Source organism: Aspergillus pseudotamarii (genome assembly GCF_009193445.1).
Source record: "Aspergillus pseudotamarii strain CBS 117625 unplaced genomic scaffold BDV38scaffold_27, whole genome shotgun sequence".
In the NCBI taxonomy this organism is placed as follows: domain Eukaryota; kingdom Fungi; phylum Ascomycota; class Eurotiomycetes; order Eurotiales; family Aspergillaceae; genus Aspergillus; species Aspergillus pseudotamarii.
This window is the reverse complement of record NW_022475041.1, coordinates 393,686-420,569: the sequence shown is the minus strand read 5'-3', so window position 1 is coordinate 420,569 and position 26,884 is coordinate 393,686. Positions and strand designations below refer to the sequence as shown.

General features: G+C 49.6%; 9 protein-coding genes across 9 annotated transcripts; 5 read left to right on the top strand and 4 right to left on the bottom strand.

The window, feature by feature from the left end:
* Window positions 1-1,939: 1,939 nt before the first annotated feature.
* BDV38DRAFT_283082 (type I polyketide synthase) lies at window positions 1,940-9,749 on the bottom strand (the record flags this gene model as incomplete). Its single annotated transcript, XM_032059955.1, has 8 exons — window positions 1,940-2,797; window positions 2,893-3,213; window positions 3,290-8,164; window positions 8,224-8,307; window positions 8,366-8,956; window positions 9,031-9,299; window positions 9,358-9,502; window positions 9,570-9,749. The coding sequence occupies 8 exons, from the start codon at window positions 9,747-9,749 to the stop codon at window positions 1,940-1,942; spliced, it is 7,323 nt and encodes a 2,440-aa protein (XP_031913593.1).
* A 696-nt stretch (window positions 9,750-10,445) lies between these two features.
* Window positions 10,446-11,450, top strand: BDV38DRAFT_292996 (uncharacterized protein; the record flags this gene model as incomplete). The annotated part of the gene is made up of 2 exons (XM_032062139.1): window positions 10,446-11,154; window positions 11,218-11,450. 2 exons carry the CDS (start codon window positions 10,446-10,448, stop codon window positions 11,448-11,450), a joined length of 942 nt encoding a protein of 313 aa, XP_031913592.1.
* Window positions 11,451-12,068: 618 nt separating this feature from the next.
* BDV38DRAFT_292995 (oxidoreductase) lies at window positions 12,069-13,239 on the top strand (the record flags this gene model as incomplete). Its single annotated transcript, XM_032062138.1, has 2 exons — window positions 12,069-12,361; window positions 12,417-13,239. The coding sequence occupies 2 exons, from the start codon at window positions 12,069-12,071 to the stop codon at window positions 13,237-13,239; spliced, it is 1,116 nt and encodes a 371-aa protein (XP_031913591.1).
* A 144-nt stretch (window positions 13,240-13,383) lies between these two features.
* On the bottom strand, window positions 13,384-14,615 carry BDV38DRAFT_271369 (thioesterase family protein; the record flags this gene model as incomplete). The annotated part of the gene is made up of 3 exons (XM_032057306.1): window positions 13,384-14,101; window positions 14,177-14,417; window positions 14,513-14,615. The coding sequence occupies 3 exons, from the start codon at window positions 14,613-14,615 to the stop codon at window positions 13,384-13,386; spliced, it is 1,062 nt and encodes a 353-aa protein (XP_031913590.1).
* Window positions 14,616-15,003: 388 nt separating this feature from the next.
* Window positions 15,004-16,461, top strand: BDV38DRAFT_292990 (putative MFS monocarboxylate transporter; the record flags this gene model as incomplete). The annotated part of the gene is made up of 3 exons (XM_032062137.1): window positions 15,004-15,077; window positions 15,164-16,272; window positions 16,415-16,461. The coding sequence occupies 3 exons, from the start codon at window positions 15,004-15,006 to the stop codon at window positions 16,459-16,461; spliced, it is 1,230 nt and encodes a 409-aa protein (XP_031913589.1).
* Window positions 16,462-18,079: 1,618 nt separating this feature from the next.
* Window positions 18,080-19,750, top strand: BDV38DRAFT_283077 (uncharacterized protein; the record flags this gene model as incomplete). Its single annotated transcript, XM_032059954.1, has 1 exon — window positions 18,080-19,750. One exon carries the CDS (start codon window positions 18,080-18,082, stop codon window positions 19,748-19,750), a length of 1,671 nt encoding a protein of 556 aa, XP_031913588.1.
* A 2,096-nt stretch (window positions 19,751-21,846) lies between these two features.
* Window positions 21,847-22,650, top strand: BDV38DRAFT_292989 (HAD-like domain-containing protein; the record flags this gene model as incomplete). The annotated part of the gene is made up of 1 exon (XM_032062136.1): window positions 21,847-22,650. One exon carries the CDS (start codon window positions 21,847-21,849, stop codon window positions 22,648-22,650), a length of 804 nt encoding a protein of 267 aa, XP_031913587.1.
* A 171-nt stretch (window positions 22,651-22,821) lies between these two features.
* BDV38DRAFT_283075 (cupin domain-containing protein) lies at window positions 22,822-23,439 on the bottom strand (the record flags this gene model as incomplete). Its single annotated transcript, XM_032059953.1, has 2 exons — window positions 22,822-22,908; window positions 22,996-23,439. The coding sequence occupies 2 exons, from the start codon at window positions 23,437-23,439 to the stop codon at window positions 22,822-22,824; spliced, it is 531 nt and encodes a 176-aa protein (XP_031913586.1).
* Window positions 23,440-24,803: 1,364 nt separating this feature from the next.
* Window positions 24,804-26,195, bottom strand: BDV38DRAFT_271363 (Clavaminate synthase-like protein; the record flags this gene model as incomplete). The annotated part of the gene is made up of 2 exons (XM_032057305.1): window positions 24,804-25,576; window positions 25,634-26,195. 2 exons carry the CDS (start codon window positions 26,193-26,195, stop codon window positions 24,804-24,806), a joined length of 1,335 nt encoding a protein of 444 aa, XP_031913585.1.
* Between the last annotated feature and the right edge of the window lie 689 nt (window positions 26,196-26,884).

The window sequence follows — 26,884 nt, the reverse complement described above, 5'->3', positions numbered from 1 at the left end:
AATTTTTATATAATTATTAAGAAATAAATTATATTATAAAATAAAACTTTTTTTAATTTTTTTAGTCAGTGTAAAATACTGTTTTATTAAAAGAAATATAAAAAGTACATAGAATTCTATTAGTTTATATTCTTGGAATTCTAAAAGAATATTAATATATTTTATTAAAAAGAATAGTACTAGACTATTATCTAGTAATTTATCTAATTCTATTCTAAGTATAGAAAATTAGAAATATATTAAAAAATTTCTTCAGTAGACAGTTTCTGATATCTATAATAAAAAGATTTAAAAGCTTAGTTCTACTATATACTCTTTTTTTATTAAGAATATTTTGCTTAAACTATATTATTCAGATTTTGAAAAGATCTTGAAAAATAAGTAAAAAAAATATTAATATAGAAAATTACTTCTATTTAATTTATATATTTTGAAAGATAGTAATATAATCTTTTATTTATCTAATAAGATTTAAGAAACTCGGAATTTTTAGATTTAAAAAGATAAAGCTATATAACTTAATAAAGTTATTAAGTAAAATAGAAAATTTTATTAAAAATAGAAAAAAAAAGAAAAATAGCTTCTAATAGAAGAATATAAAAGAATCTAAGCTTTAAATAAGAAGATATATAAGTAAATAAATATTTAAAAGCAGTACTAAAGAGAAAAAAAAAATTTATTAAAAAAACTAATTTACAGCTTTAAAATAATATAAATCAGACTGTTAAAGATAAGATTAAGATTTCTATACTATTAACTCTAAAAATTAGAAAGGATATTAGTAATTAAAATAAGATTATTATTATAGAGACTTTATATAGTATAAATTATTAGAGTAAATAGATCTGTTTGCCTATATATTTTCAGGATTATTAAAATAGTTATATAGATTCTATATAATTTAAATACTAAATTACTAAGAAATCATACAATAGTAAACAATATATATAATTGTAGAGCTTTATCTTTAACTCTGGTTTTCATAGGAAATCGGGCGTCAGGTGGAGGCGGGTGTCAGGTGATCAGGTACGGTATGGGAGCTAGGCCTAGGAATAGTGCGGTCCCGATCCCAAATATTAGGACCAGGACCGGACCTTGCAATCTTTGGTCTTTTCTCAAATTGCTGAGGACTGTACTATGGTCCACCGCAGTCCTAAGCAGTCTTTATTCCCGGGGACCGTTATTATATAACCTTGTCAAGATCTTCTGTTTCAGCTACATAAATATAATAATTTATCACAGCAGTTTCTTACAATTGTAACAGTGTTCAGTGTAAATACTATCAGTATTCTATCTACAATACCATTAACTTTCTATCATTTTTCTATTGAGTTTCTATTTGGTTTCTATTCAGTTGTAAGGGCGCCTTCGGCGTACGCAATAGGCTAGTGCTACGCCGTCGGAGCTCAGTAGGCCAACGGGCTTCAGGATAGGTAGTCCAAAGAGAATATCTCGTGTTCCGATTACTAGGAAAATTGTATATAAGGTAGAACAGAACAAATCGCTTGAGGATCTAAATCCTCAAGCGATCGGAATCTATATAGTGCGTTTTGTGGGCCCGATGGCCCCCCAGCGCCTCGCTTGCGGCGGGGGGCATACAGCTCCGGGGGGGGGGGGGCAGGATTTAGTGGCTGGGGGTCAGAGTGGAACGGAGAAACTATTCCCATGACAGCAGACGGCTTGGAAATCTTTCTCCACAAGTCTTCAATGCTCGAGAATCTGCAGCTATTAATGAAGCCTGTAGTATGTACGAGGGTGCAGGATGCTCATGAAGCCTTGGAAATGTGGTTCTATACGTAAACCCTTACGTTGGGGGCATGGGTCGCCTACCAGGAAGGATGGCTGAATAAAAATGGAGAGAATTGAAGGAAATATATCCAAACGAGTAGCATGATGGTTATACGAGTAAACTCAATCATCGGAGCTGTGACAGTGCCAGCTATGTCTCCCCTCCTTTAGTACAACGCTGCGCAACCAAGAGACTCAACGTCTCCAGTGTGGCCGCCCCCTGAGTCTCAAAAACAGCAAGGTCGATCTTGAACTCCTTTACAACCCAGTTCCGCAACTCAATGCCCAGAAGGGAGTCCACTCCAAGTTCCGAAATTGGTCGATCACGGTCAACCGACGAGCTATCCTGCATGGTGATCAGTGATTTTGCCAGCTTTTTGATAATGGCCTCGGCAGCTATTTGGGCCGCTTCTTCTGGGCATGATGAAGCTACTATACGCTCTCGATCACTGAGAGCATGCTGAGTGCCCCCTGCACTAACACTAGCACTAGCCCCAACCTGTTGCCGATTCCCGGCCAGCATAAGCTGCTGCAACATAGGCTGCCTCTGGTAATCAATACTCTCGAGCCCCTCGCCACCACCGGTCCCCAAACCAAGCGCAATCTGCGCCTCATGCGGGCTCGCCACGTCCCTTGCTGGATCACAATAATAGTCCAAAATGCCATAGAACTTAGCCCGCGTAATCGGCTCGAGGGTGCCGTATGCGAGGACGCGACGCAGCAGGCTAGGATCTTCTGCCAGGATCCCATCATCGACCATCGCTCCGAGGTCCAGGGCAGTGGCCTTTTCACCTTGGCTGACGCGGTAGCGGGCTAGTCCGTCTTCGTATGTGTTCCCTGCGTCGTAGTTCGCTTGGCCTTTTATTCCGGCAAGGCCGGACGCCGAGGAAAGCAAAATGAAGAAGTCCATCCCGCGAGGGAGGACTCTGTGGAGATTCCACGATCCGAGGGACTTGCAATTGACGGCGTCTTTCCAATCGGGGTAGGGCATCTCGGAAAAGAGACAGTCCTAGGAATGAGTTAGAGCATGGACAATGTTGGCTTTGTTGGACAAAGACAAAAGTAAATATTCAAAAGCAACGGCATTGTGTTCGTTTGACATACCCTAGCCACAATAGACATTTGGATCACACCCTTAATAGGTGGCATCTCGGAGGAAAGCCGACCAAAAACCTCCTTCATCACCTCCAGGTTCGTCACGTCACAGGCTGGTGTCTCGACGCGAACGCCCCTTGTTCGTAGCTCATTAACCAAAACAGTAGCAGCGTTAGTGCGAGGCCCATATCGTGAAAGCAAGACGAGGTTCTTTGCGCCGCGCTCAGCCATCCATCGCGCTGCGGCACGTCCGATGCCTCCAAGACCGCCGGCTAGCACGAATGTTGAATCAGAGTCCATATCGAAGCTTGGACGTGTATTAAGCGTGACCTGGGAATGGACAAGTCAGCATCGGGTGCAGATTTATTTATGCTGTTAATAAAGCCTTGGAGATGAAATATATTACCGGGACCCGGGATTCAGGAGTCACTTCAAGCACAAACTTGCCCATACTCTCACCCATCTGGACCTTCCGAAAGACCGTCTCAACCTCACCAATATTATAAACATGGAATGGCTGCACGGGGTGAAGCTCCCGTCGAGTAAACATGTCAACCAAAAGTTGAAGATTGCTCCGGCACCGCGATGGATGCCGACGCAAGAAAACAGAGCCGTCGAAGACAATGAATGAGATATTCTTGCTTAACACAGACATCGGCAAGTGGGAATTAGAATCAATGTCTTTCCGGCCAATCTCGATGAATCGTCCACCGGGTGCAATACAGTCCAACGAAGCGAGGAGGCCGTCTCCTGCTAGCGAGTTCAGAATCACATCCACACCGCGGCCGGCCGTCGCGCGCTTGACGCCCGCAACGAAGGTTGTATCTCGGCTGTAGAAGATTTGGTTCTCTGGAATACCATATCGATCCATTAGAAGATTTTTCTTGGCTGTCGATCCGACCGTAGCTAAGATCGTGGCACCGATGCACTGAGCGATTTGAATCACAGCCTGTCCGGTGCCACCGGCGGCAGCGTGGATCAATATTGTCTCGTTTTTCTCTAACCGCGCGAGATAATTGACAGCCTCCCAGGCCGTGCCGAACTGGGCTGGTATGGCAGCTGCTGTGGTGAATGGCATGTTGTCTGGTATAACAATCGCCATTTTGCCTCGGGCCACCGTTTTGAACGTCGAAGGGTGGGCGAGAATGACCCGGTCGCCTGGCCTACATGATGCACTCGTGCCAGCGCGAAGTACAACACCCGTGCACTCCTGGCCCATCGGCGCATCGGGGATCTGACCCATCGCGATGAGAAGATCGCGGAAGTTCATGCCGATCGCATGCGTTTGAATCTCCACCTCGTCAGCTGCCAGAGGTGCGTGAGCATTGGCATCTTCTGAAAAGCAGAGCGAGTCTAGGATACCAACAGAACTTAAGGTCAGCTCGAGTGGCAGACAGTCCTTGACTAGTTTGAAACCTGAGTGTCTAGGTTGCCATCTCCTGTGCAGTTCGTGGGTGACGCTCGCAGAGGGGACAATTCGAGGAATGTGTAAATATCCCCTCAACTCGAGGAACTCGGAATCAATCACTGCCGGGTTAGGATTGGCGTGCTTGTCAAAGAGCAGACGAGTTAGTATCTGCAGGTGCCACTGTGACAGATGCTTCGTGCCTGTCTCCTCGAGTGCGGCAACTGTTATATTCAGCAGAGGGTACTCGTGCCGAAGAGCGCGAGCTAAGCCATGAATAAGATGGTATTCAGGCCTTCCTGCCTCGGTTCCACCAGCGAACGTCGCCCATAGAACATGTGTAGCTTTCTGGAAAAAAGCATTCAGAGTGTTATATGTGTCGTAGCTAATCTCGTATAGAAAAGGTTGATCTAGCTCTAGTAAGACCACAAAGATGAGATTTTCAATAGACCACATGGCCAGTGCCTCCTCTAAGCTTCCCATTTGAACGGTGAAACTGTGCTGACGCGCCCAATGCGTAGCTAAGGAACCGGCAACCTGCGTTTGCACCGTCGATTCCGCATCCATGATTAGAAATACTGGCTTATCGATCTCTCGGGTCTGAGAATCGAGGAATCCGCCATGGTAGACACGCACAAGAGGGTCCGGCACATTCTTGAACTTGGGATTTTGCAACTCCAAGCCGGAGTAGAGCAAATCACTATTCGGTGCAAGCCCCTGCACGATATCGCAATTTGGGACATCATGCCCTGCCAAATGCGGATTGCTGGACCCGCCGAAAAGAAACACTTTTCCAGTGGGAGACACGAGGCTTTTCAAATTATGCAGTGCCATTAGGCATCCTTGTACGGAATCAGGTGCCAGAATTATATCGTAAGGCCCTTCAAGATATTGTTTTTGACTGGCGATATCTTGAGAAATGTCACATAGGGCAAATTTAACGAACGAAAAGCCATGGAGATCAATTTTCCGCTGATCGAGAATATCGACCGAAGTGGCAGTCATGGTGAACGAGGAATACCTGGGATAGACTATTTCACCGGCCTCATTGTACACGGACAGGGTATGCAGCAAGGCTTTTGTTGAGCTGCGATCCCCAACATTCAGCTCCAAGATGCGAAGATCGCCATTTTTGTGGGCGAGCATATCGATATAGCGTTCTACTGTTAACGAGTCCCACCTAGATGCATGTTTGTAATTCAGAAGCACATCTTTGGGGTCCAGGAAATCGGGCTCGGGCTGATACTGTATTTGATATGCCAGCTGGAGCCCGCCCAGTGCATCAGCGACAGAATCATCTCTAGAGCTGGCGATGGTAGTCAATCTCAGCTCGCTAAACTGCACCGACAAAGCACCATTACTCTGATTCAAAGCGAACCCACTGAAGCACGCTCCACGACGGTCTAATATTTCTGGCCAGGTATACTCCTGGACCTCGTCACCATCTGGATAGCTCAATCCCGTCTTGCTGACATACAGTCGGCGCAGAGATGAAGGAATCATGGTGGGAATAGTCCTTTTGCCACTATGGCAATATCCGATGAGTGCTAGGTGAAAGATACTGTCCAAGGACGTTGGATGGATAACGTGAGGCTGTGGAAAGCCATCTTCGGGCCAGCGGAAGAGCCCGATTGTCGCTCTGACGCGGTATTGGTCGTCATAGAATCCTTCCTTGACACGCCAGAAGGCTGGGCCCTCGACCATTCCTATGTTCGTTAGACCGGAGTAGAAATTTATCCGGTCAATGGGTGTCTGGCAAGATCCTTCAATCGAGGAGACCACGTCGCGGCGCGTTGCCAGTTCGGTCACATTGTCATCATCCTGCGTAACTGGATTCTCGTAGACCTGATATTTCGCACGGATAAACCCATGGCAGCACTCTTGCCAGTCATTATTGCTGTAGCAAAACAGCCGAAACTCAGATGGTTGGTTGAGAGGCATGACAGAATCCTGGGCTAAATGCATACTCAACTGCGTCTCAACGCCTTCCGGCTCCTTGGAGATGTGTAGCGGCTTTTTAAAGTGGACTTCTGAGATTTCGAACCCCATCACGCCGGCTGCCTTTTTAGTGATCTGGTTTGCAGCCTCGATGGCCATGACAAGCATGCCTGCACCGGGATAGATCATCACGCCGTTTACAAGATGATCTTCAATCCACGGCATTTCGGACCCGCGAAGACAGTTCTTCCACCGAGGCTCAAGTGGATTCCAGTCCACCACCGGCTTACCCAGAAGGTCCAGCTTACCGACCGCGCCTAGCCGGGACCTTGCACTCAACCGGGACTCATTCCAGTACTTGTGCGAATGGTCGAAGACGTAGCTGGGTAGATCGGGCAGGGCTATGTAGTGCTGCTGGTTCAGATTTTGCTCGAGGTGATTTACTCTGTCCAGGCACACTGAATATCCATGACATACCAAATCCCCAAGCACACGCATTGTGGGGAGAGTTGCGTCATTTCCCCTAACCATCAGGGAAGTGTATTTGATGGGAACGGCGCTCAATTCCCGGACCGTGTCCGTAAGTGGACGGTGTAAACTTCGGTGAGGACTTATCTCCAGAAATATATCAAATGAGGAATAGCTGTAGCAACTCTGGTTGAGTCTTCTGTGGGATTGTTTAGAAGCTGCGTCCATCAGCGCGGCCACTGCATCCCTGAAGCGAACCCGCGACACCAAATTCTGTACCCAGTACTCCGGATCGAGGAGCTCGCTTGGGAACAGTTGCTTCCCTGTTACCGACGAGAACATCACAGTTCCTGGCTTGGATGAGAGCGGAGTCCCAGACTCGAGACCTTTTATGACCTCCCGATATTGATCTGCCACGCGCAGCATGTGGGGAGAATGATATGCAACGTTGACGGGCAGCTGCTGAGCAAATATTTCTTTCTGGTCTAATCTCGCCTTCAAAGCGGCGATCTGGTGAGTGTTACCGGAGACTGTGACATTGCATGGGCTATTAATGCAGGCCACGACCAGCTCGACGTTGCCATCTTGAAGCGCCAGCTCATCTAAATATTGCTGGACATCTTCTTCACAGAGCCCAACAGACATCATGGCCCCTTCCAAGCCCAACTCACCCGATGCCAGAACCGAACAGACAGCACCTCTATAGTATGCAAGCTTTAAAGCTGCACCAGCTGACAGAGCTCCCACACAATACGCCGCTGCAACTTCGCCAGATGAATGGCCCACGGCTGCCGATGCATGGACATTCCAGCTGTGCAGGAGGTCCACCAATGCCAACTGAATGGCGGTACAGCAGGGCTGAGCAAGCTCCGGGCTATTGATCCTGGAGTCCTGTTGTCGCATAATCTCCTCGCGCAGATGCCATGAGCAACCGAGCCCCAGTAAGGCCTGTTCCGACCGTTCTAGGCTTTGGTTGAATTCTGGGAAGAGCGTCATGAGATCACGTCCCATTCCCGCCCACTGTGCACCTTGGCCGGCAAAGACGAACACGAGGCCTGGGTCGGATTTCGATCTCACCGCGGGGACAATCGTGCGGTCGATTTGTGTCATGTCTTCCATGGAACTTACTATTGCCGTGCCTTTCCATGGCAATGAACTTCGGCGAGATGACAATGTATAAGCCAGATGGTCTAGATAGGTGGAGTCCAGGGCGTCGGCGAATTTGGTGAAGTATTCGGCGTATGCCGTTGCCTGTCGGCGGACTCCCGCTTCGTCGTTCGCAGAGAAGACTAGGAGTCTTGGTCGGTTCTCCTTGGGAGATGAATTGGGGGATTTGTGCAGCAGCGAGCGGGAGATGTTGATTGAAGTTTGTTGGAGAACAGGACTGGTCGGCGGATCTTGCACCGTCAGATGTTGCGCCGATAGTTGATTTTCCTTTAAGAAATGGAAAACATCATCAAGAATAACATGCTACAACCATTTTCAACGTCGAGTCAAATTTGGCTTCAGGGTTGGGGGGGGGGGCTCACTGCATTTGTTCCAGAGTTGCCAAACGAATTGACAGAAGCTCGTCGAAGACCCTTGGTTGGCCATGGCGTAGGCCGCAGGGGAAACTTGGGCAAGTACTATTAGCATTCGCAGACACCAAGCAGGTCCACCTTGCGCTAATACCTGGATCTTAAGAGAACTGCAGTCAATGTTTGGATTGACCTTCTCGATATTCGCAGTCGGCGAGATGATCCCCTTCTCCAGGATGAGCATCGCCCTAATGACACCGGCGATGCCACTGGCACCCTCTAAATGTCCAATATTGCTCTTCACGGATCCAACCCACAGCGGGTCGTCTAGAGTTCTAACCTGTCCAAATGCCGACCCGATTGCTTTGGCCTCGGTTGGGTCTCCCACAGGAGTGCCAGTGCCATGGGCTTCGAAGTATCGCGTTGGTTCCATGCTGAGTCCGCCATTTATATATGTATCCCGGATTAATCTCGCCTGCATTTCGGAGCTCGGGAGCGTGAGACTTGAGGTGCGTCCGTCTTGATTGCACCCTGTACTGCGAATGATTCCACGGATGGTGTCATTGTCCCTGATCGCGTCGGTCACTCGTTTGAGAACAAGCACGGCAACGCCTTCTCCTCGGCTATACCCGTTAGCTCTGTAGTCAAAGCTATAGCATTGCCCGTCGGGGGACAGCATGTTGAGGTTGCTCAAGGAGTGTAGGTTGTCTGGTGACAGCATGATGTTGGACCCCGCTACAATGCTCTGGTTCGTCGTTAGTCCAAATCCTACCATTCTACATTGGACTTTCAGGTACGATGGCTATTCAACGTGCATACCATATCTTGTCTCCCACACTGTAGATCACGACAGCCTAGATCCAGACACACCAAGCTGCTGGAACAAGCTGTGTCTATATTGGCGCTGTTCCCTTTGAAATTAAAAAACCAGCTAATCTTGTTCGCGTTGCACGATGCCTGTACACCAAGTGCTGTTGTCGTCGTGGACTCTTCCGAATCCTTATACTGCATTTGCATCCAATCGGTTGAAAAGCTGCCGGTATATACCGAGGTCTTCGTGCCTGCAGCTTTCTCCATTGGTAGACCGGCTATATGCTAGATAAGCTATTTCGTCCTGCCTGAAACTCCTGGGCTGTAGCCACCAACCATTTTCTAGCGCTGTGTAGGCATACTCTAGGAGTAGGCGTTGTTGCGGATCCATGCTCGCAGCATCTGGCATGGACGTGTCGAAGAAGGCGGCATCAAAAGCCGCGAGATCGCGATTCATGAAATGTCCATGCCTCACCGGGACCTAGAGCAAGGAAGGTTGACAGATATGGGTCAGCTTCGTTGATCATGCTATAGAAGATAGAGCATACCTGGCCACGTCGATGTCGATCCGGGTGATAGATGGAGTCAATGTTCAGTCGCTCTGATGGGACTTTTGTCGCCGTGTTTCTTTTATTCCACATCAGCTCCCACAGGGCATCTGATGTCGTTACATCTTGGGGAAATCCCAAGGAGAGTCCGACCACTGCGATGGCGACAGCATCCTCCATGGCTGGCGGGTTTTCACTCGAGCACAAGTGGTCTATGTACTGTACTTTTCCTACAGTCGAGAGGGGCTACAAATGACCAAGATGGTAAAGCCAAGCAATGTCAGCTTTATATGGCGCTTGCTTATCTTCCGCCTACTGGCTTGGCTAGGCTGTCAGCTTCGTAATCACTCGTAGGACTGAATTTTAATGCGACAAATTCCCCCCTCCCCCGGAGCAGAGTCGCATATCGGGCAGCCTTCCCACCACATTCTCTATGTCCTACACACACGCAATAACAACCGATATAACAACCTTTAGCCCCCTCAGAATGGGAAAAAAAAAAGGGGGGGGGGGGGGGGGGGGGGGTAGAGGTGGGGGCTGTGGTTACCTCCTGAGACTCCCCCTTGCGACATGGGACGCCTAGGAATGCGCAAGGTGCATGGAGGGCCGAGAGTGTCCGAGGGGGAAAACATGGGACTCCGGCGAAGATCCGGGGACTGTGTACAATCCATATCTATCACTGACATGGGTCCAGGCAGTGCGATCAGCCTACCAGCCTACCATCGCCCTGAGCTTCAAGGGGCAGCGAGGAGACGCAATGGGGCCAATTCCCATGGCGCATGACTGTCAAAACCCGTGTGGTTCGCTACCTTGGAGTCGTTCTGTATCCATCATCCCTCTCTTTTCGATCGCTCCTGTTCTTTGACGGTATCCAGAATGGCGGCATCTTCCTCACCACGGTCTATGACCACAGGCATCCTGGTTGAGTATTACCTGCTCACAGCTATCGCCCTCATCCTCGTCATCGCACGAGTATGGATGCGAATGGCTATCACAGGTCGCAACTGGGGATGGGACGACTATACGATTGTGATTGCTTGGCTATGCTCTGTCGTCGGCCTTGTCCTAATCCAACTCGCCGCAAACCTGGGCTCAAATCCCCTGCATCCCACCCCATCCGACCCTGGTAGGCTACGAAATATCAGATACAACACATTCTTCGAGATGGCGAGTATTGTTTGTACGCTCGTCACGAAGTTTTCTATCTGCTGTTACATCCTTCGTATTCGAGATGATCGGCAAATCCGCTGGGCGCTGGTTATCCTGATGATTCCTATGACCTTGATCACTATCGCAATCATCATTGTCTTGTCGATGTCCTGCACGCCACTTTGGAGCGATAGTATTCCCCCCGTATGCGTGCCGGTTACCGGCATGTATACCGCCGCCTACGCGCAATCCGCGTTGACCATTGTGGTCGATCTCTGCTTGACCTCAGCGCCGGCTATTATTCTCTGGGGAATCCGAATCCAGCGGGGGAGGAAGGTCTTCATTTGTGGCCTCATGAGCCTGGGCCTCATCGCCACCATCTCCAACGCGCTGCGCTCCTATTGGCAGCATTACCAGAGTAGTCGAGGCCTGTCCTGTAAGTCCCCGTCTTTATACCCCTTGCAGCCTTCCTTACTTGATTAATGATGGAACCTACCAGTTAATATGACGTGGCTCACGGTGTTTTGCATTGTGGAGCAATCTGCTGGGATCATTGCCGCCTGCATTCCGGCCTGTGTTCCGATCTTCAAGAGGAGGACAGTCTCGGATGACCGCCGCAATGGACTGCTGAGAGACAGGCAGAATTACTACGACCTCTCGAATCAGTATAGTGGCCAGAAAAAGTCTTCGACTCAGGTGTCTTCCATGACGACAGCGGCTGGGGAAGAGTAGCGTGTATTTAGCGTGTAAGAGCTAGGCCCGTGACTTAATGACAATTCTATCGGCTATCCGTCCGAGGGAGGCTTAATTTGGCTAGATACATGATTTGATCCAACCCGGGCGAACATTAGCGCGAATGCAGTTCGCTTCTTGCCGGCGTGGGTTTGGGGCCAAGTCTCAGCATCGCCTGATCTAAAGGACCAGGATCCAGATATCCCGGTCCAAAGAACCCCGCGTTCCGTCCTGATTCTGCTTATTGGACTCATTTTGATTACTAGAGATCTGCAGGGTACTTTCATTCTGCTACATACCACCGTGACCCACCACCACGTTGACTGCCAGTAGCACGCGACGGATGCCACCCCCACTTCAAAGTTTTACCTTACTTCAGGGCTCTTTCTAGACGAACGAACCAACCATTTCGACTTGGCGCCAATGTGAAAGGAAGACCGGAAGTAAAATGGGTCTACTTCTCGTAAAGGTCACACTTGCACCTTAAGTCTCGTGCCTCTATAGATTGGTTGGTGTAGTATTGTTCTTTTCCTATATATATAATCCCTTCATCCCGCCTACTGCAGATCTTGTCCTCCACGGACAAGGGGTTTAAGCACGATCAGTCCCTGCGCAGCAATGCCAACGTCCAAGCTTTTTGAGCAATGCCCCCCTTTCCCCTCGGGTTTGCCCGTGGTGGCCCTGACCAAAGTCTCTCTCTCGGCGCTGGAACGCAATTGTCCAGCAGAAGCCCAGAAGCTCCTTTCCGCATGTCAACAGTGGGGTTTCTTTCTCCTGGATATGTACGATTCCGACCGAGGAACGGCAATGCTGCAATATGCAGAAGACATGTTTTCTCTGACGGGCGACCTATCGGAGATGGACCACGACACGCTGAACAGATATCATCACACACCTCCCGATTTTACACGGTATGTGGTGCTCTCCGACTGCCCTCTTTCATTACCTGGCTAACGAGCACATCAGGTATAAGTCGATCGGGACCACCAAGACAGCGCCCGGACAGTTCGACCACATCTACGTCTACTCTATCGCCCAGGATGACATGCTCCAAAACGCTTCCGCCGAGCCCCAGCTCCCTCACCCGGAGACCATCACTCGCAAGACAGCCCAAACCCGCGACTTCATCTCCTGCAGCCATGCTGTGTTGGATCGTGTGCTCGCCAGCCTCGAGACGGGCCTCGGCATCGCCCCCGGAACGGTCTCCGCCATGTGTCCTCCCGCGGAACGCTCTGGGACCCTCGTCCGTCTCATCTGGACCCCTCCGAGCGCCCAGCAACCCGACTACCGTCAAATCTCCTTTGGTGGCCATACCGACATGGGTATCATGACGCTCCTCTTCAACGTCGCGGGCGGGCTGCAAGTCCTTCCCCCGGGTGCGGCCAACGTGCACGAGAACTGGCAGTTTATTCGTCCGGAGCCTGGCTGCGCTGTCGTCAATGTCGCCGACACCCTCGAGCTGTGGACTGGGGGCCTGCTGCGCAGCTCCCTGCATCGGGTCGTCACGGCCCCCGGGGACCAGGCGATGGTTCCGCGGAGAAGTGTGGCGTATTTACTGCGGCCGAGACAGAATGCGTCGTTGGCGCGTTTTGTGGGGGGCATTGTCCCGCCGTTGCAGCCTGGGGAGACGAATGAGACCAGGTCGGTGGATAAATGGAATGAGTGGAGGTCGCAGCAGATCCTGAAGGGGCAGCTGAAGAATGCACCTACGAGGGAACGGGGGAGAGAGAGTTCAGATGGCAGCTTGTGTAAGGATCCGGGAAGCTCAGGACACGGGGGTAAAGCATAGATAGCTACCGAGAAAATAGAGAATATCATAATCCAAGAGGAATACTGACGCATGGTAAATTCATCTAACATCGACGGGTTCGGTCCCGTTTATGTGACACAGCGCCCAACTGGTCGCTGCCCCTGATACACCCCGAACGCAGGTTCACAGCTTCTGAATCTTAGAAGCCGGCGGAATCAGAACCGCTGTCTGATGACTGATCGCAATCAAATCCATCTTCTCGTCAAACAGCAAAACCTCCATATCCATCCGTCCCTGCAGAATGCGCTTGCATTCATTCCGCAGGTACAGCCAGCGAACGCCCTCGGACGGCAGTCGTTGTTTGATCTCCGTCGACAAGGTCAACGAGACATTGACCATTCTCGCCTTGAGCCTCGTGGAGCCGTCATCCTCCAGCGCTCTCCAATCTTCTCGACCTTCCACGCGCGCCTTCTGCTGCAGCTCGGCAAACTCCAGCGTGGCTGCTATGCTTCCCGTCGACGGTTTGCCTTCGATGGGCGGGAACAGGTTCTCTTGGACCGGAAGCGGCATTTCCACTATGAATTGAATCATCTCGTTGGTCCACCGCGCGTCGGTATCTGTTCCTGTCCCGGTCCGTACCAGAGAGCCCTGCGGGTGGCAGTCCCAGCCTGGTTCAATCCACTGCTCGACGAAGGTGGCTTCCTGGCGCGGGATTCTCGGGATGAAGGCCTTGGCGTAGGAATGTCCCCGTCGGAACCCATCCGGGTAGAAGGCGCAGTGGTAGGAGATCCAGTCGGGATGGCTGTCGGTCTCAAGCTTCGTGAGGTCGATGGGTTTGGGCTCAGGCGAGGGACGCCAGCCCGTTTGAAGCGTCACGCCTTCGGTGGAGAAATTAGTGAGTCTGACAGGCCCACCATTTGTATTAGTGCATTCTCGTTCTTTCAGTTCTTGCGAACCACTGTCGACATCTACTCACACCAGATCCCCCGATGTCGTCAGTTTCTCACCCTGGAATGACTCGATGCGCAAGGTGGACCATCCCTTGCCGATGCTCACCTCTCGCAACGTCATCGTCATCGGCTTGGTGGGGAACACGGGCCGATAGAATTGCACGACTGCGGAGCGAAGATCAACCTGATGGTGCATCTTCGGATGGTGCCGGGCATAGTGGAGGGCATATTTGGCCATCACACAGGCGATGTAGCCTCCAATTGTCACTATACCCCCCGCCCGGCGAGTCAGTTCGCGCTCTCCAAATAAATATAAATAAATACAAGGGAATGCTGGAGGGGGCAGGATGTTTGTTAGATACCATTGCCGATCCCGATGTCTGAGGGGAGCTGCAGGGTGGTTGAAGGGCCGCTAGACGGCTGAAAGTCCAAGGCTTGGGACAGACTCGTGGGAGAAGTAGCCATTATGTATGTCCAAATCGCTTTCACCAAATTTTGGTTTTGAACTGCAACCCCGGGAATACTTTGGAGACGCCCGATATACGAGAGCAAAGAAAAAGAAGGGTTGGAGCCTTGCAGTTGAAATACCCAAGCACGAAAGGAAAAGGAACAAAGGAATGAAAGAAAACCAACCCTTGTCTTGCCCCCTGCGTGGCTTACGAAGCCTCCCCCTTCTTTTCTTTTCTTTTCTCTTTTTTTATTCTTTGGTTGTTTTCTTCGAAACTAAATTTGTTTAATTTTTCTTCTATTTTTTGTTTTCCTTTTTTTTTCGTTTTTTTTTTGTTCTTCTCTCCATGGCCCAGTGTACCCTGGAGTAACGATCAACAACATAGTATTATCACCCTCGGGCCCCATGGACCCAAGGCCCGTAACCACACAGCAATGGACACAAGTCTTGTCCGCGTTTGTGGTGTTCCTGAACACCTGGTTAGTCTTTCTGTGGTCCAATATGATTATTAGGGGCAAGATTAGCGACACAGAAGCAGCAGCACAGCGCTTACGGATCAGGGCAGGGGTATACTGCTATCGTTTGGTACCTTCCAGGCCTACTGGGAACAGCAGGGGCTGTCCTCTAAGTCGAGATCGGAGATTTCCTGGGTTTCAACGATCTGCGCCTTCATCCTGCTCCTCGGCGGTTTAATCACCGGTTCACTCTACGATCATGGCTATCTACGGCCCTTGGTCGTCTTGGGCAGCTTTTTCGAGGTCTTCGGCCTCATGATGATCAGCCTCTCGACGAAGTACTACCAGGTGTTCTTGTCCCAGGGGATCTGTATCGGGATTGGCGGCGGGATGCTCTTTGTTCCCAGTATTTCGTCCGCCGCTGCCAGCCTAGAAGAATTCCGACGCCCCAAATTCATGGCGCTCATCGCATCCGGCGCGGGCATTGGGGGGATCATCTATCCCATAATGCTGCGTCAGATACAGGCGAAAGTGGGCTTCCCCTGGGCGGTCCGGAGTGTTGCCTTCGTGATCCTCGCCACATATCTCATGGCCGGGACCATTCTACGGTATAAGCCCGTCCCCAGCGCCACCGTCCGGCGAGTCTTCGACCCCTCCGCGTTAACTGATCCGCCGTTTCTGCTCGCCAGTATCTCGGCCTTTTTCGCTGGCATCGCGTACTATCTCCCGCTCATATACCTGCCTGTCTTCGCGCAGACGGGTACTGCGGGCTTCTCCAACGCCGAGCTGGCGTACTATCTCGTCCCTATGGTCAACGCGGCCTCGGTCTTCGGCCGATTAGCCGCGGGATTCGCCGCGATGAAGACCGGACCCCTCGAAACGTATACATTCGGACTGGCCTGCTGTGTGTGCATGCTGCTGTGCTGGATGGCCGTGGACTCGGGGACGGGTGTCATCATCTGGTCGGTCTTCTGGGGTCTCACGACGAGCGTGATTGTCGCGTTGCCGGGCGCGATCATCCCGCTGCTCTGTCCGTCTCTCGACGTCCTGGGCACTCGGTCAGGCATGTACTGGGCATGCGCAGCCGTCGGCATCCTGATCGGGCCCCCGATCGGAGGTGCTCTGGTCAGAGGCTCGCGGTGGTGGCCCTTGCAAGTTTTCGCGGCTGTTTGTATGGGGGTTGCGATTCTTTTGCTGGGGTATCCGATCGTGTGTCTGCGTAGGCAGACCCTGGCGCGAAAAGCGATACAAGGGAGGGGAGACGACCATGCGATGGCCGAGGTGGAAAGAGTACCTTCAGATGTAAGCTGTCCTGCTTTGAATATGGGAACTCGTGAACGGACAGAATCTAATTATACCAGACGCCTGGGGAGACGCCCCCCGAGACCCGGAAGACGCTGCCAACTGAGCCCATTACGCATCACATCGATTGAGTGGCCGGTTCAATTCCTGAGGGGCCCATGTGTAGCCTCAACTGACGATATACACCTCGCATTTGATCATCTGTGAATACAAAATTGAAAAATACCACTATTCTGCACTTCCCAACCATTGTTTAAGCCATAATACCAGTGCTTACCCTCAGGAAGTGCTCGGTGTGCTTCAACCCATAACGAAAAGAACGCTGAAAAATGGCCTCTTATGGTCAAACTCAGCTGCTTGCCAAACTACAAGGGCCTGCGCAATCATGATAGAAAATGTCGCTCAATCCCAATTCTTTTTACCTTTTACGCCTTCCCATCCTCCTTCCATGTCAACCTCTCGCACTCCACCCCCCAAGTCACATCAATCGTAAATACTTCTCGAAGATCCTTTCATCCTGGGGTTTGCACTTAGTCTTGTGAATGGCACCCCCTGGCCTACGGCACCTGACTCGGTTTCCGCTTCAAACTCCAGGACAACCCGAACCACTACCACTCTATTCAAGCGTTTCGCGTCCATGTCTATAGAGAGTGTGGAAGGTATATAGAGATAGTTAAATCAGGTAATGTCACAGAATTAAGGGATCTTTGAAAGATTAAACGAATAAACAAGTTTCTCAAGTAAAAGTGTATCGGGGGAGTGTATACTCCATTTAGCCTATGGTTATATATAAATGTAGGGCTAAGGATCTGACCTTCTACAGTTGTTGGCTGAAGATAGGTTTATATATTTTTTTAGGGTCCCACCCAGAGGTACCTGTAAGAAAGAGTGATATCCATATTATTCGTGCTAAGTCGTCCAGCCTTGATATTTATAAGAAATCAAATGCTCATGTAGGTGGAATTTGGGAATCGAAAATTTTCGGGTGAGGTCCTGGCTAAGCCAAATTGGGAACCCACGGTCAACATAAGAGTGGATGGAAGTAGAGCGAGGAGTTCGATAGATCTTAAAATTGAGTGTAATACAGCTTCTAGACTATTATACTATTCTACAAGTTACAAGCAATCGTATATACTGTTCGCGGATTCGTGAGGGAGTAAACTGAGAAGCTCGCCTGATTGCTCCAGAAGCTGCCGGAGCGGTAGGTGCCTTCGCGCATTCTACTCCGAGAGAGAAATTTTGGGATTAGGTTAAATGCGGGATCGGTCCGTGATGCTAAACGATCTGTCCAACACCTACTGTCCTTCGATTTCCAGCTGCTATTCCTGCTCCACACAATATGGAGACGATTGGTTCAGATTGAGACAGTGGAGCCTATCCAATGCCCAGGACCAAGCATACCCGTAGAAGGACAGTAAAATCATGACATGGCTGTGCAAGGTGCAAAGCCAGATGGGTCAGTCGCAACTCGGGTATTATGATTGTTTTGTTCGTGCGTTTGACGGTGGTAGATTAAACGCGATGAGAACCGCCCGGCCTGCAGGAACTGTGTGAGACTTGGCTGCCAGTGTCCCGGGTTTCACCAACACCTGCGCTGGTCAAAGAAGCATGAGCGGTTCCAGACGACGTTGCACAGTGAGACATGCCATGGTCAATCCAAATATGGCTCTGCTCCTCCTACCAGATGTCAAGCGATTGAGCACAATAGCCCGGCGTGCCAATCAATGAATCGTTCAAACACCTTAAGTCCAGCACGCGGCGGAGTCAATCCCTTGACTGTGGACGCTGATTTCGACTGGCGAACTACGGTTCCATCAATATGGCAAGCCATAACACCCAGTGCCAGGGCACAACGGAATGGTAGTTTAGACTTGCACTCAACCATCACCGGTGGTGTTTCCAATGTGTCGCATGATCGACTGGGTATGCCAGGTAACGGGATCTTGAAGACCCCGGTCCACTTACTAACCTCGTTGATCCAGTACTGGTTTCGCTACATTTGTCAAATGGGCTCCACATTTGACTCGGAGGTCAATTATAACCGCCAATTAGCTTGGAGTGTATGGACCACGTCAGAGGCCGTTTTTTACACTATGCAGGTCATGTCCGCCGCCTGCCTTCTGGACAGCATGCCTCAGCCCAGGGAGACCTTACCATCCCTGACCGCACAGGCTACCACAGCCATTGATCAGGGCATATCTCAAGTAGTGGCTTCTCAGTCACCGATAGTTACAGCGAATGTAGTCTTCGCAGTGTTTGCATTGGGTACCTCGTTGCATTGGAGTACCCACGCAATTCCAGAGCATCTGTGGCTGGAAGCGGCTCGCAACTTGCTTTCCATTTACAGAGTACAACTCTCGGCAACAGAAGCCTTGCTGCACGCATATTTCTGTCAGAAATTAACCTCCTGGGAAATGATTCTCAGCTCAGTGGGCTGTGGCTCAATCGCCGCCCAGGTTGATAGGATGCGAGGACAATACAAAGCCAGATTTCTTCAAGTGCTGCATGTGCAGGACGGCAATTGCAATTCCCTCTGCAACAACACACTACCCGACGATGCAGGGCAGGCCCTCTTAAGGACCGGGCCCAATGCCTGGTGTGGCGTCTCGAAGGAGGTGGTCGATGTCTTCGGACAGGTATTGGCTTTGTGTCGCAATGTGTGCCAGGAGACAAAGAACAACAATCCCCTAGTGATTCTTATGAGACGCAGCTCGGCTTGTGACATATTCTTTGCGTGCGATTTGCGGACAAACTTGCTAGCGATGGATTTCAGCACGCTCACCATCATGGAAGAGACACAAGGGTTTCCCGTCCAGACGCGGGACGATAATACGCCCATCTCGCATCTGCTACAAACAGCTGAAGCATACCGCCAACCCGCACTGTTGCAGCTGCGCTTTACATTTGGTGGTCTTTCTATGATACCTGAAGAAAGACATGGTGACTTCATTATCACCGATGCACTGCCGAATGACGAAACAGCCGATACCGCCGTGACTGAGCAGTCTCGCGCAGAGTTTCTGCTTACATTACCCCTGCAACTTGTCGCAACTCTGGAGCAAATCCCTGCGGATTCGGGTTCTAAATCGATTCATCACATGCTTTACGTTTCCGAAGCCGCGGGCCTCAGAGTGGACACATGTGCAGTACCACAAGGTGACCTTCATGTGGCTGGAGCACCCCAAAGAGTTGCTAGGCTGTTCAGTGTCTCTACTTGGAACCACCTGCCTTGCAGATGCAGCAGCGTTTGCGCGATGCTGGATGGCTGGTGTTGGCCCTGCCTGAAAACCCGTGTCAATGCACCTCAACATCGTCACTATGTGCCCCAGATACATTCATTCCGCAATCGGGTTTGGGAGTATCCAGAGCGAGACGCCTTAGTTGGGCCCGACTGAGTAGTCTCCAACACATGCTTCCACATAATGTGAGTGGCAGTATACTACGGCTAGTTAAGGCCATATGGCTGGAATACGATACTCGGCAACCAGGTTGTCCCAATCTTAGTTGGTGCGCCATATTAAGAGAAACTGGATCAGAAATGATACTTTGGTGAAAGATACTGGTTACAAGACTAGGGTTACAAGACTAGGGTGCCCTAGGTTTGGTCGGATGTCCTTACGCTTGGTCCTGTTTGTGATCAACGTAAAAGAATTACACCCCCAATAATGAGCATTTCTCTGCGATTCCGAGCTGGATTTCCATCTACTGGGTACGGATCAGCGTTGGCTGGTAGCTCTTGTGGAACTGTCCAACAATGGGGCTCGCGCCAAAAGCAGTAAGGGTGGCTCACAAGTCTACCAGTCCAAGCGGCTTACTCGGGCTTATAGCCAGTTAGGGATAGGGATGGTGCCGCAGTAGTCATTCTACGGTTCGAGGGAACAGTCGCCGTAGTTTTTTGTCGCTATCCTCTCCGCCCATCTTGGCCTTATCGGCAGCTTTACCATAACCAAAGAATCCGCGGGAGGATCTTCTCACTCAAAGTCGTTACCGAAACAAAGTTTCTGGCATACTGCAGCCCTCAACATGCAAGAGTACTTTGTAAGCACAACTGGTCTTCGCGGTCAACTATGAAGGACGTGGCAGATAATATAGTAGTTAATGAGCACCCGAAAGTCAACTATAACCTTAGTTCTTGAGCACACGACGGAAAGTTCCGATACAATGTCAAGTAGACAGAAGAGAACGATAACCCAGAGTTATACGGCGCAAGAGGATCGTGAAATGGTGGCCTCCAGGCTACGGGAATCTCATCTCAGATCCCCCTGGATGCTAGAGCGACTGCAGAGACCTAAGAATTGCTACCATGGACCGAGGATAATATATTTATCGTAGATGAATGCTTTGGATCTAATGCATGGCGAATCAAACATAGGAATATGGAAGTTCTCTTAGATATAGATGGTAGGACGATTGTCTCATACAGCCAGCCCTCAACCCATTTATGTAAAGCAGCCTCAAATAATAAAGTGCCGAGAAAGTGTACTTCATTCGTCTAGGAGCGTCTCCAAGAAGGTTCATTTCTACAATACCTACCATACTATATCTCTCCATACACTATTGTTGTCCTTTTGTTTAATGCTGCACAGGTTTTAGCAATCGCTCCTGAACAGGTATCTGTGTCCTATTCCGGTGTTTACTTATCAATAAAACGTACCGTATGCTGAGGGAGAGTTAGGCCGGAGCGGTTGCTACGTCACTAATGAAGTACCCCCTGCGATGAAGGGCAGAAAGCCTATTTCACGTTCCATACGATATAGTCTACACGTTATCGAAACACCACAAGCTCGCACAATGCTCGGACGGTACCAGGATACGTGATTGTTGAGGCCTACCTATCTTTCTACTCACCGTTCTGCCGTGATCTTCAATCAATGATGGACTATTCCAAAATTGTGCATGAGAGTAAATGGAGCAATTACTAGGTGGGACCCAAAAGCATATTTGTCTAAAAGCATAACTTATGGAAGATAGTATTCCTACGATATCTTCATATTCCCCGTCTATGGGTAGCTTATAATGGACACCATCTCCCACGGACAGCCCATGAGCGTAGGGCGGAGGAAAAGTGTCCAAGACCCGCCTGTGGCGGTGCTGAGGCCTAAGTACTTGATTCGTTCTATTTGACTGGTTGCGGCACCTTGTCTAATAATCCTGAAAACGCGATACCCGAGGGTCTTGTTGAACACATTCCACTTGCTGGTCACATGCAACCCTAAGCAATAAGAACCCGAGGTTGTCGAAAGTCGTTGATGCTTACTGACGTTAACATTTAAGGAAGCCACAATCTCATTTCGATAGTATAATATCGCTACTCACACCAGTTCCGGCCGGTCATGCCACCTGTTTTTGCCGTTTAAGTTCGCTTTTGTGGCCGTTTAGTTTGTAACGCTGGGTTACTGGAGGAGACGTCTTTTCTATCCTTGCAGGTATACTCTATAGTTTATGCAACAGTCTGCATTATTTGATATCTCACAAAGAAGCTTTAACGAAGATGTCACGGGATAGTTTCCCTTCCTTGCTATTTTTCGATGTCTTGGGCACAATTGTGGAATGGAGATTTTGTATCGCAAACGAACTCAATGCTACAGCACAAAAGGCTTTGCAAGATCAAGCTCGATGTTTGAGTGCCGCTGTGCGAGCACGTGTCTCTGATATGCCCACTTCAAGCTGGCAGCAGATCGCCGAGGAGTGGCATCGTTCATATATGAACTTCGGAGACACTTACGATGCATCTAAGCCCTTTGTCTCAGTAGACGAGTACAATCGCATTTCGTTGGAAAGCATTCTCGTCAAATGGCTTCTCCGGGATTTGTTTAACGATGACGATCTCAAAAGCTTGACTCTCGCTTGGCATCGACTCGACTCATACCCTGACAGTGTGCCAGGCCTTTCCTTGCTGAACACTAAATTTCTGACGTCTACATTATCCAATGGTAATGTAAAACTCCTCGATGACCTACAAGAACACAATTTCTTGCCTTTTAAGCACATCACCAGTGCAGAGCATTTCAGTGCTTACAAGCCCTCGCCAGAGGTCTATCATGGTGCTGCTCGCAGGTTTGGTTTCAGAAACTCGCAATGTTGTCTCGTCGCAGCTCATCTTGAGGACTTGTATGCCGCCAAAAAGTGTGGGTTCCAGACAATCTATGTCGAGAGAGAGCTGGAAGAAGCCTGGGATAGTACAGCCATTGCACGAGCCAGGGACGAGGGATTTGTCGATCTTTGGATCGAAGTTGGAGGCTCAGGTCTGATTGAGGTTGCTCGGTATTTTGGAATAGACAGTGATGTTGCATGAATGAGCACCTGTCGGACATTGAATCTATTAGGCAAATTCAAGTCGCGAACTACATGACACACCCACCAGGTCCTCAGATCCGTCAAATCAGTTAATTAGATCTGCTCTATTCTTCGAGCGCTTCTGGCTAGCATTCAACCTCTAGCTACACATATTTACTGACGTGATGTATTACAGGGCCTCAAACCAACCTTCCTTCATCCCTATCATCTCTAACCCAAACTCCCGCAAGCCCGTCAGTATTGCTAGCCTCTTCCACTATAAGTACCGTTAGTTCCTATTGCATTCAATCAAATGACCTTTCCATACCGACAGGTGCCCCGTTCAGCAATCAATACACCCTACCTGTCTGTACTCCTCATCCCCCACGGCATCCAACCATTCTGTGGCCCCGTAGGCAATGGCCTCATGAACCAAAAAGCTTCCTTCCTCGGCTCCATGCCAGTGAGTAACCCCTGGAGGACACCAAGCAATATCGCCAACTCTCAAATGCTGGGGACTACCCCCTTTATCGCAAATCCATCCTGATCCAGCGATGACACGTAGCAGTTGTCCTCTTGCGTGAGTGTGCCAATGAGTTCGTGCGGAAGGTGTAAACAAAACGTTGCCAATCCAGGTATCATTGTCCGCATGGCTGGCATCGATATATGCATCTCCAGTAAAGGTGTCACCGAGAACTACACTAGTTTCGTTTGCTGGGGAAGGGCGGGCAATTATGGCAACAGGTCCAGAGGTTGACACGGTTTGTAGTAGAGGGACGAGGGAGAGTAGATAGTTCAGGAGTCTCATTGTTTCTGTGAGATGTTTGGAAGACCGTCTGTAAGACTATTTTGTGTTGGCAGTCAAAAAGCATATGAAATGAAGAGCTTAAATATATACAATATACGGTTGGTGCTATTATAAGTCCGAGTGCGCTGACCTGCCAAGCGAAGGGATAGACTTCTGTAGGCTTTTCATTCGGTCGGATATATGCCAAGGGGCTGTTGTACGTGTGCATCCTTGGCGGCATCTGCAAAGTATTGCACACTTTGACTACGATTCCGCTTCAATCCTTTGCCCTGTGCCAGACACTGGAGACTCGGGTGGGTGATGAAAGTGGACAAGGCTAGAGGTTATTGCACTCTTCTCCAACGTACGGCTTGGGCCTAGAATTAATCACTTGTGGTTAGCATTGTACTGATATGGATAGAGATATATGTAGTATTCATTCCACCGGCGCTGTATTCATCTAGGGTTATCGAGATGGGAAGCGGCGGAGACGGAGTATACCACGCTATTCTGTAGAATGCAACTCGCTTACTGTGGGTCAATGTCCCTAGGTGATATTATAGACCAGGTACACATTTCTTCCATTCAGTTAACGCGAATCCCAACCTCAAACGTCTTACAATTTTTTCTTTCCTTTGGCTAAACTGCAAGAACAGCCAGATAATTGGATATGAGTCTATCAGATCATAAGCTTCAGTCAATCACAAGGATCCTGGCCCTTTGGACTCATTCGAATTAATGTATCCCCGGTTTCTTCATGAATATGTAAAGAAATCCATCGGAACATCACAAGTGGTTGTACAACCTCTCTGCATTCTCAAGATTCAAGAAGCACGCGATTGTGGAGAGCCTACGCCACTTCTTGGCAGTCATATAATCCGTTTCGGGGGTAGGAGGATTAAATCCGTGCCCGGCAGTGGCTGCTGACATGTGCTATGAGATCGACATAGCTTTGTCTTCTTATGACTACCTCGAGAGTAAGCCATCTCACAAGCCCAAACCCAAGATTCCACGCTTGGCGCCTTGGCCGTTCTAATGCCAGTCGCTGACACCAGGAAGTCTTGGCAGCCTGATGATGAGACGAAGAGCAGGCGAAAGACAAGAAAGATGAACATGAATTGGAACATTCAATATAAGAACACGGTCACCAGTGGCCTCCCTGCTGGTCCCTATTGGTCAATTGGTGAGTCGGCAGCGTGATCCATACTCTATCGTATTCAGTCCTACGGTCTTGGCACCCTGGCTGAAGATATAATCTTAGTCTGGTTTTCCTAGGGTTTGATTCTAACTCCGGGTGGAGGAGTCCATCATACAATCACAATGACCGTTTCACCAGAGTGTCGAGAAACATTCACAACTGTTCATCTTCATTCTTTGCCATGGCTCTAATCTGCTTTCGACGATCTAAACTTATGCTGCAGTACGCGCAGTTTGCTAAAATAAGGGTCTTTGTCGACATAAGTCCCTCTTAACCATCTTGGCTTTCCAATGTCAGCCATGTCAAAGGCCCTCCTGGAGTGCAGTATCCTTGTGTTGTTGAATAAGACACACTCCCCAGGTTTCATCTTCCGCTCGTAAAGGCACTCTGGGCGCTGCAATAGAGCATTAAACTTCGAGGCGGCCTGGTGCCACCGATCCACCTTGCTGTTCAGTGCGGAGAGATCAGGGTCGGCAAGTTGTTCCTGATGTATGGGATCTTCATGGATTGAGAAAGGTGCTAGAAAGGGAGGGCCCCAATTTATCTTGTCCATGCAGTCCACTAGCATAGCCTCAGTCCATCCAGATCCCCCCTTCCGCATACTAAGCTCATGCCAATCCCTGATGTAGTCTTGAATACCAGTGTACATTGTATTGCCGATGCGAAGGGGACGAAGGCCAATGACTGGCTTAGTGGTGCGATACACATTGGAATCCGGATGATTGTAGTGGTAGTTCACGGGGACGGTCGCAAGGGTCTCGAATGCGTCCACATCCATGTGAAACAAGTCCACTGCGGCCTTGAAGGCATCTGCGAATACGCTAGCCCCTCCTGAGGAAGCAGATTGAATACAATGTAGAAGCTGGATGTGTGGTGGTTGCTGGAAGTACAGTAGGTCTGTGTGGAAGCCTAGATCATTGGACGTGTATGCGGCATTGATCGCCTCCGGCACAGTGCGCACTGCCACGGCTGTTAGCTGAGTCTGAACTATGAAAAGTAGTAGTTAGTGAGGCGTACCGTCCCACGTATAGCCATAGAACGTATCCTTCACCGGTCCGATACGAGTTGCGATAGTCGCTAAAGATTCCTCTTTACCGGGAACATTGGTTACGAACGCCAGCCCCTCGGTCTCGAGTTGATTAATCAATTGGTGAAGCGTTCCATCGTCCCGCATGTAGGTGTTGTAGTCATAGTCTACCAGGTTAGGAGCTTCCTGACCCCACAATGCTGGAGGCGGAAAAGAGTCCTGTTGATGTCCGGGGAGGGAGCCGGAGCTGCTGAGTTGCCGTAAAGCTGCCATGCTCAACGTTGTGACATGCTCCTCAGTAAAGCCGGGTACATCATTCTCCCATCTGATGTTTACCGAATCCGATGCAGCGTCGGTCTCCACAGCTTGCGATTGAATCTCGGCCGGTATGTCGGCAGTTGAAAACAGCCTCTGTTTGGTCGACTCGTGCACGCACAATGGGCACGAGCATGCGTCACGTAGGAGGATCGCCGAAAATTCGGCTTTCTTCCCATCAATTGGAATGGGCACTTTGGTCGAGATTTGTTTCGACGAGAATTCCGGTTGGCTCATTCCTTCTACTGCAGCTACATTGTTGATACTCCTCGAGGAATACGAAGGATGAGTAAGTGTGCCGTTTACTGTCCTTGGCTTTCTCAGCGATTGCTTTGATATTACATGTTAGCTGGGTGTTGATCTAAAAGTTGCAACAGCAATCGTGTACGCACATTTGAATGAATCGCTCCAAGGCCCCTGGCTTTCCAATTCTGCTGCAGAGACGCGAATTGTGTGGTTGACAGCAATCGCCTGAAAGATAACCGCACCGGTGCAACTTGGATCGACTTGACGATCGCTAGCTTTCGTGTGGGTTGCATTTTTGGGGTCTTTTCCCGGATAATGATAGTTTGATCAGATGAACAGAACTTATTCGGATGCTGAGCTACACTGGACACTATAAATAATAGATAGGACACTGTATTTTGCTATGCGGCATAGGTCAACTATCAGATCACGATGCGTGAGTGCACTAACGCTTTTTGTAGAATTTGTACGATTCCCCGCTTCAGAACGGTTGATCTAGTGGTTTGGGCTTTCTTGATAACGTCATACCCATCCAGGCCTTCTGCCAATAGATACAGGCGAGACCATCCATGGGCGTTGTGTGATCATTGTCGTCTAGCAGGCGTTCGAACAGATCGACGGCCGAGACGTTCTTCGTACGAACTTACCCGATTCGGGTCTGGATGTGGAGTTCACGGCGT